The sequence below is a fragment of the Montipora capricornis genome, chromosome 11, assembly GCF_036669925.1.
Source record: "Montipora capricornis isolate CH-2021 chromosome 11, ASM3666992v2, whole genome shotgun sequence".
NCBI lineage: Eukaryota > Metazoa > Cnidaria > Anthozoa > Scleractinia > Acroporidae > Montipora > Montipora capricornis.
In genome coordinates, this window is record NC_090893.1 from 1,375,150 (window position 1) to 1,393,193 (window position 18,044).

The 18,044-nt window shown below is 39.8% G+C and overlaps 2 protein-coding genes across 3 annotated transcripts in view; both read left to right on the forward strand.

Annotated features, from left to right (window-relative positions):
- Nucleotides 1–2,701, forward strand: part of LOC138024220 (uncharacterized) — a 34,300-nt gene extending 31,599 nt beyond the window's left edge. Inside the window, exon 4 of one of the 2 annotated variants that reach the window (XR_011126926.1) lies at nucleotides 473–564. Coding sequence is in view for 1 of the 2 variants with exons in the window: in XM_068871336.1 (XP_068727437.1) it covers nucleotides 473–900 (428 nt within the window). In the remaining variant the exon portion in view is untranslated. Of the gene's footprint in view, nucleotides 1–472 lie in introns of both variants that reach the window. The other variant, XM_068871336.1, reaches the window with a different exon arrangement.
- A 2,909-nt stretch (nucleotides 2,702–5,610) lies between these two features.
- LOC138024338 (protein sidekick homolog) overlaps nucleotides 5,611–18,044 on the forward strand; it is a 63,543-nt gene continuing 51,109 nt past the window's right edge. The window contains exons 1-5 of the mRNA XM_068871498.1: nucleotides 5,611–5,780; nucleotides 8,720–8,780; nucleotides 12,517–12,841; nucleotides 15,647–15,819; nucleotides 16,772–16,906. Of these exons, the coding sequence (XP_068727599.1) occupies nucleotides 5,748–5,780; nucleotides 8,720–8,780; nucleotides 12,517–12,841; nucleotides 15,647–15,819; nucleotides 16,772–16,906 (727 nt within the window). The 5' untranslated portion in view covers nucleotides 5,611–5,747. The remainder of the gene's footprint in view (nucleotides 5,781–8,719; nucleotides 8,781–12,516; nucleotides 12,842–15,646; nucleotides 15,820–16,771; nucleotides 16,907–18,044) is intronic.

Sequence of the window (18,044 nt, forward strand, 5' to 3'; positions counted from 1 at the left end):
TGAATTTTTTATCAGTTCGCTATTGTCAACCAACATGTTACATGCCCGCTCACGCATTGTGACTGCTCATTAAGTCCGGCTTTGGACGATGCTGATGCTGGTCACGTTTTGAAACTGACAGCGATCAATCGTTCTCCTGCCAATATAACCTTAATTAAGAAGCCCTCCTTTTGGTACCTGACCAGTCATAATATTCTCCTCTATCTCTCGCAATAGGGCAAAATCTCCGACCTGTTCGAGACCTTTCCGAGAAACGTCCGAGTTCTTTCCGAGACCTTTCCGAGAAAGGTCTCTGAGTTGATGAACTCTTTGCTGCGGGATCAGTTGATGCGTTAACCATTACTCGGTTGACCGGTTTAAAAGACGGCGTTTAGCGTAGATACGCAAGGATTGCGAAACTGTAAGGGAGTGATTGTTAGACATTTTGTACAAGTTTTGAATGCTCTACTAATTTAGCCTTCCGTTTTGCTAGATCTCACAGCAAATTTTAGCTGCTTCAAATGCGAGATCTTCGCTGATGGCACAAGTCTTGGCAATGGTCTGAGATTGGCCTCAAGTTTTTCTATCCCTTTCGGCACTCGAGTTGTTGCAGTCAGAGCAAGGAAGAGAGGCGCTAATCCTGGCCTTAGAGGAGGGAATAATGGATACCGCGATCGTGGCCTCATTGGCTCGTTTAGCAATGGCTTGGTAACTAATGAACGCTGGAAATGCCATGTGAGTACACAAAGTCTTGGGTGGACGTCTCCGGAGTTTGATGACACCATGTGGCCTCCTGCAATGGTCTTAGAAAAGGGCAATGATGTTCCGAGAGAAGATATTCATGGGATCTCAAAAGCGGCACGGTGGATATGGACATCTACAAATGATCCTGTAGTTTATTGTAGACATAAACGTAACTGATTGACAGACTTCCGTGCCTTGATAGGCCAGGACACTGCCCATGGCTGTGGTATCGAGGCTTTTAGTCAGTTCTCAAACGTTGTATTGTAAATTTATTTTGTCAGTCCTTGAAGCTTAACAAGCTGGCTTCTTCAATTCCACTCTTTCAGTTAATATTCTTTTTTGGTTGTTTTGATTTTTCCATTTAAATGTTATGATGTCCACTTTCTTCTTGTCTTTCAACCCACGAGGGAGGGGTGGGTGAAAACGTAAATGAGAGGTCTTTAATGTCGATTCAGGAACGCGCGTTTTTAGTGTCAAATTCAAATATGCAATTTAAACGTTCAATTCGGGAATTCAAACCATCAGTTTGGAAATTCAAGCATCAGTTCGGCAGTTCAAACATTCAGTTCGGCAAATCCAACCTTCGGTTTGGAAATTCAAACCATCAATTTGCAATCCCACCTTCAGTTCTTCAATTCAAACCCTCAAACTTCAAACGTGCATAGACCTTATTCATAAATGGCGGTCACATTTATAATTCTTTTGTCCACGTGCAAATTAGCCTACCAAGCCTCATTTTAGAGCAAGAATTCTTTTCAATTCACTGTATGGTATCGAGGCTTGGTAGGCTAATTTGTTCTTCGACAAAAGAATTATAAATTGGCCGCCATTTATGAATAATGTCTATGCCATTTAAACTTACAATTCGACAATTCAAATATTCAATTGAATTGAAGGTTTGAATTACCGAAATAAATAATTGAATTGATGAATTTCCTAATTGAATGTTTGAATAGCTAAATTGAATGTTTGAATTGCCGAATACATGTTTTTAATACTAAAACCCCGTCCACACATATCCGTATTCCTTTGAAATTTTTTTCTCCGTTTTTTAAAATAATTCGCATCCACATTTAGCGTTTTTTCACTCGTCCACACGTACACGATGAATCGATTTGAAAACGATATCTTTTAAACGATAACCTGACTGCGCATGCTTGACGCATGATTATTCGCTATTATGAGCCCGCGAAATAATAAATTGGCGCCATCTTTGATTAGAATAGTCAGCCTTAAGAAATATATAGCAAAGCTAAATTTGCTTGAAAACAGGCAAATAGGTTTGAAATAAGCCCAAGTATTGAAGTAAAGAAAGTGAAGGCCCTGTCCGCCATCTTGAATAAGTTTATAATATTGCGTGGAGTGAGGCGCATCTAGTGAGGCGTTAGCTAGCACACTGATAACGAGTGACGTCACTGATATTGTTTCCTTATTATAAAAGACACATTTCCTGAAATGTACGTCAGAACTACTTTTTTGATCGTGAAATACTGGGTGAACACGACTGAAGGAAAATATACGTAAAATAATGAGACAAAGTGGCAGCAAATACTTAACGACTAAATAAGAACAGTCACGTGATTCGTCTAAATTGAGCAAGTTATGTTTTCGCATATGTACCTGAAATGAGCCGTACATTTAAGGGGCCCTACCAGGAGGGGAGGGGGGGGGGGGGGGTGGTCCCCCTCTTGTCTGAATTTTAAAAGTTCTCGTGTTTCAATGTTTATGTTTCACGTTACTGTGACCGTTGCTGTCGGAAATTTAAAGAAGGGATGTCGTTTGTGGCGATTTCACTTTATTAGTAAAGTGCTGTCGCTATTTTTTAGGCCATGTCGCTTGTCGGGATTTACCCTGGCAGGGCCTCATTTAAGTAAATCAAAAAAGTAACTAAAATATGTCATGAAAACTTTGAACTTGTTGAGTTCACGTTGTTGTTTTGCAGAGCACGAGAAGTAAATGTACGAAAATGTGTGAAGAACGCGTCGCGCAGCGTGGTTTTTTTGCTCATTAATGCTTGTGTTTCATGCCCTTGCTAAAGCGCCCTACGTGCGTCCTAAATAGCAACATTGACAAGAACGAGAACTTCACTAAACAATTGGTTTAATGAGTGACCCGACTATGCACGTGGATATTGCATTTTCTGCTTCACACTGACGCGAACTGAATTCAAGCTTTTATGAAAAACGTGAGCGTTTGTCATTTAACATTTCCATCTCTTTTTCCGTCTCTTTTTGGAAACTCCAATGGCATAAAGGCAAAACTTCAGCTCCTCTCGAGTAAGTACGTAAATTTCATTTAAAACTACAGCCTCCGGCAAAGTTGTTTAGACACGTGGCAAATTTCCGTACTCCTCCTTATTTTGGCTTACAGGTTCGATCGAAAAAAAATACGCGAAACATAACAGTGGAAAGGAAGCGGGACCAGTGAAATTGCCGAATCTGTGTAATTGTGAGCTGCCTCAAGGAATGTTGCCGGAGGTTGTAGTTGCAATAACACGAAGCGATTATAGCAAGACGCTCTGCCTGCATTAACAGGAGGTACCTTGCATTGCAATTGGCCTATTATATTATTGAAAAACGCCGTTATAAATGTTATAACTCTCAAACTTGACCTCGCGATTTGTTTAAACAATTCTATTGGCATTTTGTATACGTAATCACATTATTTCGAATGCAATTTGTTATCAGTAAGCTCGAGTAAACTTTTCACACCAACAAAATTTCACGAGCCCATAGGGGGAGTGCAATTTGTAGTCGGAAAAATTTACAAGTGCTTATTTAGAGTGCTTTAAAGTGGTCAAAAAATCACTTCCCTTTTTTCTTCAGATTTTGAAAGTGTACTTGCTTAACACCTGACTGGCAAATTTTGACTCATGGTTTTTATCCAAAGGCTGTTTAGTTTGAGTGTTAGCTTAGGATTTCACGGCCCGCTATTACTCTCGTTCAAAAATGACCGATTGGACCTCAGAGGGCTGGATCTAGGAAAAGGTGACGTCATTTACTCACTTGCTTAAAACTTTAGCGTGTAATGCAGCTTATATATGCAAAGCACGAATTTAAAAGTCTGAAACTCCCGTAATGCATATTAATTCAGCCGCGTACACACGCATTGCATTCCTCAGTCTTTGACGTTATTTTCTCCTTGATCCAGCTCTCTTGAGGTTTTAAAGTTTAAGCAATGGCGGACCATTAAATAGGAAAATTCCAGTGAAAATAAAACAGGTGTCTTTTTGCAATCACGGCGTAAAACTTGGGTCACTTACGGTTTAGTTTTGAGTAATTCACTCTTGTGTGACGTTAATGTCTGTATTCGATTTTGCTTCGTGACGCTTATAAAAATCGCTTTCAATCTATTTACGTACACTCCTGGACATAGTCATTTTAATAGACCACTTTCGAATTCTCACGGCTGGACTGAGTCTAGCATGAAATGGAGGCTAACGCGGGCAACCCTTTTCAAATGCAAATTAGTTTGCCCGCATTAGCCTCCATTTCATACTAGATCCAGTCCAGCTGTGAGAATTCGAAAATGGTCTTTTGGCCAGTTACTGTCTCTCCCTTTCGACAATCATTGATTTATTTAAGCCAACTGGCTTCAATATAGTTTTGGAGACAAAACGATTGCTGAAAGTCGCGGTCTAAGTTCGCTTGAATAACCGGCTCTGAGAATTTATTTTATTAGATGAGCTGCTATATGTCGAGACAGTGCAATTAGGGTATTTTAAATATAAGATGGCTCATCATTCTGGTTTTTGACCGCAAACATATCGCGCCGTTTACATGAATTATTTCAAGTAATCAACGAAATGACGGAAGCACTTTGCATGTCGAAAAATGCTTTCAAAATCTACAACGAGATTGTTTAAGTCCATCTTGTAGTACGGTGAGAGCGAGAGTCAGTGCAGCAAGCCATTTTTAGGTTCTTAAATAAGTTTTTTTCCTGAAGATAAAAGTTCATTGCCCCTGGTTTCTGTGGCTTTTCATTGATATTATTATTATTATTATTATTATTATTATTATTATTATTATTATTATTATTATTATTATTATTATTATTATTATTATTACTACTACTACTACGCTACTCGTATTTATCCTTACTGTTTCTGAATTGAAAATCACACAACAAACGTGCCATAAGACCGAAGTTTTCAATTTCAGTTACAATAATAAAATGAATGTAATACATGTAAATCATGTAACAGGTGCTGTCGGCTTCGAAGGTGAATTTATCTTATGTAAGGCCTTGGAGCCATCAGCAACGATTCTTATCGCCTCTTGGCCATTTTATCAGTCTTTAAATATCGTTTCTTATCTTTAAGTGAAGTCAAAGGAATTTCCTTGACACCGATTCGCTTTGTTAAATGAAACCCGTGATAAGGTATCGAACCGTGTGGGAGCCATTATTTGATTGGTATTATTTGTCACAGCAGAGGCTAGGCTCGCTTATTGTTGAGTGGAAAGGGCGTTTTTTAATTATTAAAATAAAGTTTCCTTTGACTGTGACCCAAACACTTGCAGATCCGATTGTGTCCAAGCCTTGAGTGATTACTACTTCAAATATAAAACATTTTACTTAGGTTTTACGTCAGAAATTTGTCGGCATCGTTACAAAATGAATTAATTCGAAGAGCCAGATTCCTTTCACCCGAACCATTATCACTATGTTGAGTTTTGGTGTACACGGTCAAAATGTACTTAACATGGCCGGGTATCGAAAAGTAAATATGCCAGACGATACAAGAGTGAATTGTCTTGGCCTTAATTATTGTCTTTCAAACAGCGGAAATTATATTTGTCTGCTAAGCAAATAAAGAAATAAAATAAGGACGACTCTATACTGAAATCGCGGTGTATACTGCCGTGGGGAACAAATCGAACCAATCACGACCTTCAAAACATTCTGACTGAAATAGCATGAATTAATTTGATGCAAAACCATCACGTTTTTCAACTTGGCGCTGCATATCAAGGCATCTAACAGACGTTTTTTCATCAGAAGAAATTCGGCCTTGAAGAAATACAATGTGGCCTTTGCTGTGCAGTGAAATAATCTCGGTGAGTTTTCAAAACATTGGAATTTAAATTTGCCTGCGCTCGAACGCTTTCTGCGCTCGTTAAGAAGACTGCCTGATGCGAAACTTAAATTGATGCATATGATTCTTTGCCAGAGATGCTAAAAGCCATTTTGAACGAAAAGAAAGCACTCTGACATCTTTTCAAAAAACCAGCAATGAAACTATTTTTCTGTTTGTTGGTTTAAATTGCTAATGTTGTCTTAATTACCTTGGAAGGAACGAATTAAGAAAGGTGAGAAAGACATTCCCCGATGCTACATTTCAAAATCATTTAAGAGGCAAAGTAACGATCGATGTCGAGACGTCTGGAGAAATAAGGTTACATAGTACTTTGTACTTTAAAACTAAAATTATGGAAAATAATATTTGGGTTTTAGCCTTAGGCACCAACAATAGCACCAAACAGTTTGGTGAATCTTTTCTTTGCAATTGAATGTTGCCAAATTGATTACATGACAAAACAGGCCATATTGTCATGTTTTTTACTTACAAAAGTATCGTTTGAAATTTTAGAACAAAACTGTATCTCCGTCTTGATGGGAAGAAAGTCATTTTACCTGATAATCAGCTGGCTGAAATAATTTGATTTTGATTTTCTATGATGAATCTTAATTTACATGTAAAAAACGGTGGCCGAGGACCATAGGGATTCACGTCATTTTAACCTTCTGACTAGTTCACTGCACAGGATAACTTTTTTTTGGTTTATCGCGTCATTTTGAATTTATTAACATCAAATAGTAGTGGATAGAAATCCGAACAAGCAATTTTAAAAAAAGCATCAACAATGTTTGTAACTTAATAATTATCTTTTTTACTAACTTTGTTATGAAACATTTATGATTTGTTGTTCAATATTGTTATTCTTGTTCCAACATGCAACGCCGTTAAAAGGGTTTAGAAGGTTTTTAATGTTGCTTTTTAACGATGGTGACAGATGTGCTTTTACATGTATAACTTGTGATTTAAAAAAACAATTTCCGAGGTGTCTAACGACGTGGTATAAATTTACCTAAGTTAAACCGTGCGGCCTCGGCTATAGTTTGCTTGTAGTTGCCATAGCTACAGACGACGCAGCAATGAGCGAGCCAGACCTGTGACCAACCAATGTTTTATTTTCTTGAGCTCTTCCAATCTCGTACACAGAGTCCTCGGCCACTTTGGGCAGAGGAAACTGGGTACGAGATGATCCCGAAGTACACTTCCTTCGACTAGCACATCTCTCACCAGCCAACAAGAAGGGTCCGAGTTTATTTATTTTCATTTGCTACTGGGCGAAGGTCAGCTGATTATGATGAACACTGTGATGAATGCGTAAAGCTTGTTCTTTGTTACAAATTCCACTGTGGCCCAAAACAATTGATTTCCGTTTTTCTGAGTTTTGAATCTATGTTAAACAGACACCAGTTTCTCGAAATTTGATGCCTCAATTTAGCTGTGGACAGCTGACGTTTTATTAAAGGTTGTTTTAATTTTTGACAACTTGGGTAGAAGAAATCCGTTCGAAGGAGGTTGAAATGGTCCGCGAACACGAACTTCAACGCTACCTGAAGATTCACTTTGTGGATTTCGTGTCCTGCTGTTGCAAAAAGAGGTTTGAATTCATCAATGCCTTTTCCTAAAACTTCCACGGAAAGGTCATTTTTAAGGCTTCTGTTCTCGCGCACACGCTAAATGTCAAACCGAGAGCTGCGCATGCGCAGTTTACCTAAGAACGCGATTTTAAAATAATGCGACAATGGTTGTCCATCATTGCAATTGAGCCGTCGGTGATTTTAATACTTGCGATAGCTCGGTTAGGTCAAAACGAGAAATTTACTCTCTATCTTTGAATGCAGTCAGTTATCCTGGGATTTCATCGCTCACGCTTCAAGTAAACCGAAGAGCTAGTCATGAGCAGTTTACCTAAGAACGCCATATTAACTTATAAGCGCCAGAATAGTTCTTCATTTGCAATCAAGATGTCAGTGATATTAATACTCGCGCTGGGTTAATAAAGTTCAAATCGATGCTCTACCAAACTTTCAAACCGGGAGTCAAAAACAATCACTGTTATCTCGTGATTTCTTAAATTAAAATGACACGAGACTGATTATGGTGGAAATGACGCAACGATGTACGCTTCTAGAATAAGGTACTGTTGGCAAATAATTGTTCCGCGACAAATAGGGTCGAATAACATTTGGAAGACTTTTGTCTTGCTGTGTCTTTAAATCACAAAATCACAGAAGGTATTGATAGTGGGTTATTATTTTTCCAGCTAAAATGTAACAATCTATTTCTTTCAAAAAAAAAAAAAAAACAAGTAATTCGGGTTTGAGTTGTTATTAATAACAATGTTCTTTTCAATGCGAATAATTGGGAAGAGTAATAGACCATTAAAAGAGATGCAGGAGACCTTTCATTGCTCGAAAGGGAAAACCCTCTCCATGGAAACTGATTTCTTTTAATAAGGGGAAAAATATGTGATAGAAACGCAAAATAATCCTTTGTCGCGTCCTCACAGACACATAACAACACACAACAAAATACAATATGGAAAGTTCTCCAATGAAGCATATGTGGACGTTTTCTCCCTGCCTAATTAACATGTTTGGATAATATTCGAGCCTGGTCTTTTATAAGTTTCACCAGTAGGAGACGTCCGCATTATTTCCAGTTTTTGGCTATATTGTTTATCTCCAGACGCAACGGTTCTTTCTCAATGAATAATGCACAGTTCGGCCGAAAAACTCAAAGCTTACATTCAAGTTACTGACTTTGCTTCCAAGCTGATGAAGGGAGATTCGTATAATATACCAAATCAGATGACGGCCATGTGGTTTTGTGTAGGGGATATTCTATTCATTTTTCATAAGCGCCCTCTTTCTAATAAGGGAATTAAGAATCAAATTTATGTGTTGATATATTTTTTTTCAGTTGTCCCTGATTTTCTTAATTCAACTCTCGAGAGGTGACAAATCCTCTTGTATCCCAGAAGGTGAGGTAATGTTTTTGCAAGCATTTTCTTTTTACAATTACACGGCTGTATCACGATTTAGCCGTTTTATTTAGTTTGGAATGAATGGGGAAAGACTGGATAAGATAACGGCATATCCTCAGAAAAGTGCTGGAAGTCTGAGGTCTCGGGATGACTGGACTTGACTGGATATTTCTCCCAAGGGAAAAACCCTGTGCTTAATTCTACATAATGATGATTATGATGATAATAATAATATCCCTTCCTATAATCCCTAATCAGACTGACCATAAAATTGAGCTCAACAGACCGTCCAGACATTGTAGCTGTAGACAACAAGGAAAAGCGCCGAGTAATAATTGATATCGAAAATTAATGGTTTGAACCCATGAGAGTACCTCGATGGAATTTGATCGTCTGGGTGATCCTTTGTAATCCTTTGAAGGACTGTTCGCAGTGACTTAGTGACCCTTCGACAACTTGAGCACTGAGAGGTCATCAACCGTCACTTAACTCTGAAGACGACTTCCGCTCAGGTTGTGGAAACGTCAGTCACTGCCAATAGTCCTACCCAAGACTACTTTCACCCGGACGATCAAAGTCCATCGAGGCAAATGATTGATATCGCGTGCCCATTAGACCATCAAGTAAGGCAGAAAGAACAAGAAAAAAATAGACATACCAATACTTGAAAAGAGAGTTGAAGCGTCTGTGGAGCTGTAAACGTTCCTTTGTCATTGGATTCCTTGGAATATTCAGGAAAGGTTAATTTCAGCAGGGTCTTAAATTTAGCAGGACTCGAAGGGAGCATGTTGCCAGTGCAGAAGGCTTGTTCACTTGAAACAGCAAGAATTTATTTGAAAACTCTTGGTACGTAAGGGGGCGTGAAGTCACCTGGTAAAAAGACCAGATTTACCGTGTGAACCAACATGATATGAGAAGAAATTTGGTAGTATAAAAAATACCACGCCACACACTAACATACTTGACTGTATTTCACGGTGATGGTGGTGGTGGTTTATTTCTGCATTCAAATTGCAAAATTGCCAAAATTGGCTCCTCATTCGAAAGAAAGCTAACTGTATACGCAGCAATAGTAGTATGAAAATACCGTGGAAAGAGAATTAGAATTTACAACCAGCAACAGAAAATAATTTTTCAGGAGTCAATGTATCAGGAGTTTGAATATTTGTATCACCAGGCTGATACAAGACGCCCTTTTTGAAGATGACTGCGCTCTGCTAGCTCGTAATGAAAACCACCTTTGAATCATGCTTGACAGCACCAGTGGCTCAGTTGGTTGTGACACGGGCTGTCACGCGGGAGAAAGTTCAACTTTGGCCGGACCAAAACTCATGGTCTCAGTAAAATAACTGAGGAGAAAGTATTGCCTTTGTAATTACACCTGCAAAATGGTTAGACTTTCAGGTCTTCTCGGATAAGGACTGTAAACCAGAGGTCCCATCTCATAGGTCTTGTTGGAAATCAAATATAGTATAGGACGTTAAAGAAGCCACTTGAATCTCGAAAAGAGTAGGGGATTTTGTCCCCGGTGTTGTGGTCTGACCTAATCTGGTCGGGGGCATCTTTCGCTTCTTAAATAAAGAATGTAAACTGCGTAACAAGCAGTCTGGGCCAAAGTCCCTCACAAAAAGCATTGTAAAGTAGTCCTGAGATCACAGCTTCTTTGGACAGGTCATGTCATCAGAATGGAAGACCATCGTGTTGCAAAACAGCTCAGTGCTCTTTGACGAACTTAATCAGGGGTACAGAAACAGAGGCCGACCCCGCAATTGCTACAAAGACAATCTGAAAGAGGCCTTACACTGGTGTGAAATTGAGCTTAAAGAAATTGTACCCATAGCACAAGACAGAATCAAATGGCGATGTATCACAAGTAAAGCCATAAATAACTTGATAGCTGAGCGTGTTCGTCAAGCAGAAGCCGCCAGAGAACGACATTGCAGAGCAGCAATTTTCCCTGTCCCTACTCCTCCCGCGGAATTCCAGTGTCCCGTGCGCCACCCTGCAGATCCATACCTGGCCTGCAGAGTCATTCCCACATTCCTTGCAACTCTAGATAGCTGCCAACCACGGCATCCTTGAGATCGAGGGACAACCAGGAAAAAAAGAAGATGGAGTATATATTATTACATTTATATTTTCGGATATGGCATTTTTAGAGCTCTGATTGGCTAACACAATCTCGCTTATCAGCCCCCAATCGCTGAATTTGGCTAAATTTATGACACAGCGCTTTTAAGTTGCATCCATAACTGAGATGGTCTCTCTCTTCCGAATCGTTCCAAATCTGCACTTCACATATATGACTTTCACCTATTCTAAATCAAAAAGGGGAACACGTTGACCCCGTCCGGGTCAACACTCAGGATCTTAAAATAACTGAGGAGAAAGTGCTGCCTTTGTAATTTCATCTGCGAATGGTTAGACTTTCAAGTCTTCTCGGGTAAGGACTATAAGCCGTAGGCCCCGCGTCTCAAAAATATCTTCTATGTTCATAAGTTCCCTGTGGGACGTTAAAGAATCCTTACACTATTCGAGAAGAGTGGGGGATGAGGTCCCCGGTGTTGTGGCTGTCCTGTTCTCTCCAGCAGAAGTGGCCGGCTTGGCGATGATGTCTCTAACAAGGCTTGTGGTGTATGAAGCCACCTAAGCAGAAACAGAGATAAGTCAATAAGGGACTTTGCGGGGTGCTGGAACATGTAGATGAAGAGGTAGATGAACGTTGCGCGGAGGAGTAATTAATCAATATGTAAATTCTCCTTACAATGTTCAAACACTATCCGGTAAACAAGTATTGAGAATGAAGTCTCTTATCAGTTAACGGATATGATTTTGATATAACACCAAGTTCTCATGACGAGCCAACAAAGAAATCTATGGCACTACTTAGGAAAATAAACTTTTAGTTTACGGGAGTGAAACGATTAAAACTGCTCTTCAAACTTCGTAAACGGAGCACAGATTCTATACCATGCATGCACGATTGCGTATGAACTTACCGACTAAATATCGAATCAGTTTGGATTCATAGAATCAAATCACAGAGAAGAAGCATCTCCAAGAATAGATGGTTGTATTCTTGGAGCTTGGTGGGGTGTATACAGAAAGTAGCGAATCAAACCAAAAACATACCAGGAACCTGTCCCTCGAAATTCCTTCTGTATCTTCAGAAAGGAGAGGTTTTGAGGCATTCACAATCACTCTGCTTTTAGCTATCTTGAAAACATACTATAAGACCAGCTTTTTAAAAGAAGCTGGTGCCAAGTTCACAAATGGCTTTTTGGGCCCGAATTGTTATTGGGACTTTCAAGAAACGGGCTCTAGCTGCAAAATGACAACGCCCGTGCGTCACGCGCGACGCGTGCAAATTACCCATAGTGTTACGCCAACACGTTTGTTTCCATGGCAATCTCTTAAAAGGCGCGGTCGTTTTGACTTAACCTCTCTATACGCGATGGCGACAATGGCGAAAGCAAAGCCAGTCCACGAGTAATAAAGTTTAATGGGTACAAAAATTATTGCTTAAAAAAGTATTGCTTAACCATCAACTTGCAACTATTTATTTTTTCTATTCTTAGCTTTTAAATTAGTGTGGGAAATTGCTTTTATATCGGAACAACCTCAAACTTTCCCCTTGTTGTCTGTTCTGTATTAATTTTCCATTACCTGAATAGTGTTATCAATGTGTTTGAAAATTCAAATTTTTAACTTCCCTTTGTTTGTTTTCCGATAGAATACCGTGGGGTTAGGCGAGATGTATGGAAAGGACTGAACGGTGGATGGTACTTAAAGCATTTGACGCAAGACAAGAGATTCCCTGATTCTCCAACACTTATTGAAGTTCTAAGGACATTCACGCCGCCACGTAACGACGACAATTATTACGGTCAGCAGCTGCGAGCATTTTTTATACCACCCTCAAATGGAAACTACACTTTTCATGCCACGTGTGACTCCGAGTGCGTCTTTTATTTAAGTCCTGACGAGAGGCCCGGGAACAAGAAAGAAGTCCTTAGGATTGACCAGAGTCACCGTACTAGTTACAACCAGTGGAACAAGTAAGCTGTCGTTGAAGTGCAAAGTTTTTAACAGGGTGAAGCTATATCGAAGGCGTTGATCGAGGATCGAGCACACGCGTTTATGGGACAGGGGTCGAAGAGTGTAACACGTCTTGTAAGCTGCATGTTTTACCAACACAGAAACAAACCTAAACATTCATTAAAGCAAACCTTAGGCCTAAAAACTCTTGTTTAAGTCTAATTAGGCCTAAGGTTAGCTTTAAAGAATGCTTAGGTTTGTTTCTGTATTGCCAAAACATGTAGCGTACAAGACGTGCTACACTCTTCGACCGCTGTCCCCTAAACGAGTGGGCTCGATCCTCGATCAACGCCTTCTATATAGGTTCACCCTTTTCAACAGCCTTTTCTTTATTACTAAGCCAAAGATTGCCAGAAATTATATTCTCCCTTTTTTTGATAACCGTTACTAATTGTAAGAGTAAAAGAAATTAAAGCATAAGAGGAAAAAATCATTTTATACAGAGTCATTAGTCCCAACCCACAAGTGTCAATCTTTCGCATTTGGCCTTTACGCATCAGTTTTGGGTATTAGGGACCTTTATATTCTAAGACGAGGATAAGAACAAGTACGAGTCTTGACTGCCGGTTTTTAGCGAAAATATTTAGAAAGTTATAACCCGTACGATTAATCTTACTCTTTGTTAGTAGTATAGGTTGCTCAGTTATTGTTATTGCTGGTAACTGAGCCTTTTTGCTGATCAAAAAATACCAAAACTGCTACCGTGTTGCTGGCTTTTTTTGACACGACGACATTTTTGCAAAACCTCGTACTAAAATGACGACGTTATCACCTTTTTCCCGCCAAAATTACCCTGGTTTGCACGTGTTCATTGTTGTTCTACGAGAAAATCTCGCACTCGTAGTCGTTCTCGTCCAAGAATCTAAAGCTCTCTATTGTCGTAAGGACGGTGCTTACTACTGTTATTGTGTATACGTTCTGCACATCTCGAGATACTCGGGTTTCCTATGGGTGGTGCTTATTAAGACAGGGATATTTTTGCGCGGTTTAAAACTATTCAGAGAAAGCAGAACTTAACAAGTGCTCTAGGAATTGGGGGTAACCACGCATTTGTCAGAGATAATTAAGCTTCAATTTGGCAAAAACACCATACATTGCTTTGTATTTTAAAACTTTTTACAAATATTTTTGATCAATTAATTTTGAAAAATGCGTGGGTTCCCCCCCCCCCCCCCCTCCCAACGTTTTTTTGGATTTCAATAACACTTGTTAAGATCTGCTTTTCCCGCATATTCAGTAAACCGAGCAAAAATACCTTTGAATTACAGGTAGTAGGCACCGTCCTTAATTTAGAATTCGAGTCCCGCCAATTAATGGCTAATGGCCAATCACATTGGACCTGATGAATACAACGCCTCTCATTGGTCCTCAACCACTAGTAGCCACACGAGGGTTGCACGTGCAAACAGCAAAAAAGGGATGTGCACCTGAAAGACTTCAAAGAGCAGGGATGGAGCAGTGGCGAGAGCACTCGCCTTCCATCAATGTGCCCTGGATTCAATTTCCATATTTGGCGTCATATGTGATTTGAGTTTGTTGGTTCTCTTCTCTGCTCCGAGGGGTTTTTCTTCCGGGGTACTCCGGTTTTCCCCTCTTTGATATGCATGCGAACTAGTCATCGGAAGCTCGTAAGTTCGACTCCTACAAAGGAGAGATTCTTTTTACGAGCACACCCGTGTATTAACACACACGGGCATGAAGGGGAGACCAGGGGAGTCTATGTGTATATGAAAGAGGTCGTGGGTTCCATTCCTGCAAAGGAGCACTCGGATTTTTTCCGAGTGTCCCCGAGACACTATCGAAATCATGAATCATGGCCTGGCTCCCACAAGTCTCCTACAGCTCACTGCTTGAGCATCCGAGGTCGTAGCCGGTTCGACTCCTGCAAAGGAGCACTCGGATTTTTTTCCGAATATCCCCGAGACACTATCGAAATCATGGATCATGGCCTGGCTCCCACAAGTCTCCTACAGCTCACTGCTTGAGCATCCGAGGTCGTAGCCGGTTCGACTCCTGCAAAGGAGCACTCGGATTTTTTTCCGAATATCCCCGAGACGCTATCGAAATCATGGATCATGGCCTGGCTCCCACGAGTCTCCTATAGCTTAGTGCTTGAGCATCCGAAGTAGTAATCGGAAGGTCGTAGATTCGACCCCTGCAAAGGAGCCCTCGGATTTCTTCCGAGTTTCCCGAGTCAACACCGACAAAATAAATTCCTCTTACTAAATTTTTTTTTTCCGTTTATTTATGGCCCAAACAAGAAAGCGTGCGGGCCATAAATCAACGGGAATAAAATTAGGATCCGTAACTTTCAGACTAGACCGAGAAAACGAAGTTATTAAGGCCATCAGACACGCAGGAAAGGAATCTATGAAGGTCTCGACTGCCACAAAGATTGCCGCGTCAAAATCCGAAAAACGAATTCATCTTATTGCCTTCTTGAATTAGTTGCTTGCCAGATACAAACAGTTTTACAAGTTTCAGTAACATAAACTACATAACAATTTCCATCTGAGTCATTCGTTTTCAGCTGAATTAACGGAAACGGTGGTATAACACCTAAAACGGAGGCATTACACAATACGCGTTGTCACGCTCCAAACAGCTCCTAATAACGTCTTTTCATTGCGGATGCAAACTGATTTCCATCCGGCTTTGAGATATCGAAAAAGGTTGAGAAATTTACAAGTGCCGGCCATATTACGAGCTCTCCTCCTCTGTTTCTCCATTCCCTCTTTATATTATCCATTCATTTTGTTTATCAGGTATTTACAGCAAAGTTCGTGTGTGCAACAGTTAGAAAGAAGAAAGTTGTACTACATCGAAGCACTTCACTCGAATTACGTAGACAATGATCATGTGCGCATCCACATCAAATATCCAGGATCAAGCACTGTGACTCCATTGGGCGTAGAACATCTCTTCCTTTATTCACCAGGTAAAAGCAGTTGGCCTCCAATACGCAAATAAGATACTTGTAATGGCTTAGCAATGTGGGAGTGGATGCACAGTTACGAAAGAAAGTCTCGCATAAGATAAATTAGAGCAAAAATCGTATTTAAGAAAATAAGTGGAGGGACAGAGAATTGTTTTGGTAAAAAAATATCGGGTCCACTCATGCGGAGAACATCATTCTCAAAAGAAATTTCCCAAGCATAATTGTTTGTGGTTTCAGAGAAGAGAATTTCCGTTCGTTAAACATGACTCCTCTGTAATGTTTTTTTTTTTTTTTTTTACAAACATGAATATTTTTTGCGTTTTCTTCATGGTGTACAGCACAACGACCGCAAAAGCCGGCAAGGACAGATACAAAGGGATTCACAACCAGAGACTTTTGAAATCGCTCCAGTTGGAGTGTAGACGGGAAAAAACGATTGCAAAAAAAGTGTCGACGCCTTTGAAAACACATCAATGTGGATAGGTGAAAACGGCAAGTTTTCAAAACAATATAATGACGTGAAAAGCTTGCTAAAGTGTTAAGCATTTTATTGCCGTAAGAAAAACGATCCCAAAACCGTGTGTCGACAAAAAATATTTTGCTTCGTTTATGGAGAACATTAAAACATATGATTGTAGATGTGACCTCTGAAACGCCATCAGTTAGTAACTGTAAAACGGAAATGAAATAACCGGCCACGACCCGAAAGAGGGGTCAGAGGATAGGCTACCTGTCAGCAACTTGATAAAGTATGATCCGGTCCACCGGATATTTGTGTGTTTTGCAACGGCTTCATCGACCAGAGCGGAAGTTTAAACCACGAGTAAGTATTTGAAATACGAGTGGTGGTAGAATGACCCTCAGCTGGTGTACTCAGATCTTAGCATAAATTTAAGACTGGCAAAAACAAAGAACACGTCATAAAATAAAATTCTTCACTGATTTTATCAAGGTTCCTCGCCCCAAGCCACCTGTGTCTTACTAAGACGCTGTAATATAACTTGCAGTGGAGGACTGGGAACGCGTATCAGGGCAAGAAATAAGCTGCTTGATGAAGCATGCGTGAAGCAAACAAAAGAGATTTACAGTAAGTGTCTGTCTCACGACTTATTAAACCATTCAAAAGTGCTTAACGCTCATCTCTATGATAGTAACCATATTTTTGGCGTATAGATATATAATTTGAAATAGCTGATGGAATATGTAGCTCCAACAAAAAACAGACGTATTGTTTGAAATGCATAACTTTTATAAACTTAACGTTTCGTATGTTACAACATACATCATCAGAAGTGATTACTATTCAGTTACTGATAAATTTAAATTCAAAAATACAACTGTACGGACTGGGAACTAACGAAATTGATTGACATAAAACGACAAAAAATATGCTAATAATAGAGATAAAGTTTCTCGCTGCCAACGTTTTCATTTAAGGCTGGCTTTAGATCACGGATCAACAGAGACTCTTTAATTTTGCAATGCATGTCTGATCGACCAGTTGCTAATATTTCAAAATGATCCCACTTAATTCTATGGTTGGTTAAGAAAACATGATCAGCAATTGCAGATTCGTGACAATTTGTAGTTAGAGCTTTAAAATGTTCTGTTTTTCTGTCACGTAATCGGCGTTTCGTTTTCTCTATGTAGAAATCATTGCAATCTCAGCAGTTTGCTCTGTCCTTTATTTTGACTCAGATTCACTGATTGATTGATTGACGAAACTGACTCCCAGTTGGCTTGCGTCATTCTCGGTCACAAATATTGTAACACAAACGGAAATTTGGCTTAGCACTTCGTGCTTAGGTCAATGAGTTTGTTTCCAAATATCGTGCAACAAATCGTCGCCTTTAGCCCATGGCCATTGCTCATTGCTGTCATATTGGCTGATACCCATGAACAGTTGGGGTCTTTCAGATCTTTTTCTGACGTCCTCTTACAAGTCATCGCTTGGCCCGCTCTTAATAATTAAGGTTATTAAAGTGTCAAGAGGGCTAACGTTGGGCAAGGATCGCTGAGGTTAGAAAACGGATCCCCATGCCCTATGATAGTTTTTTAAAATCTCTTTTTAGTTTCGCAAAACTGAACTACGGATATCAGATTTCCAACATTTTCATTGGCTCGCCGGACACAGGCTATCGCTTCAAGCTAATCCAAATACCTGCTGTACTTAATATGGTCAAGGAACGCGTCAGCAATAAAGCAAACTGGAAACATTTTTGCAT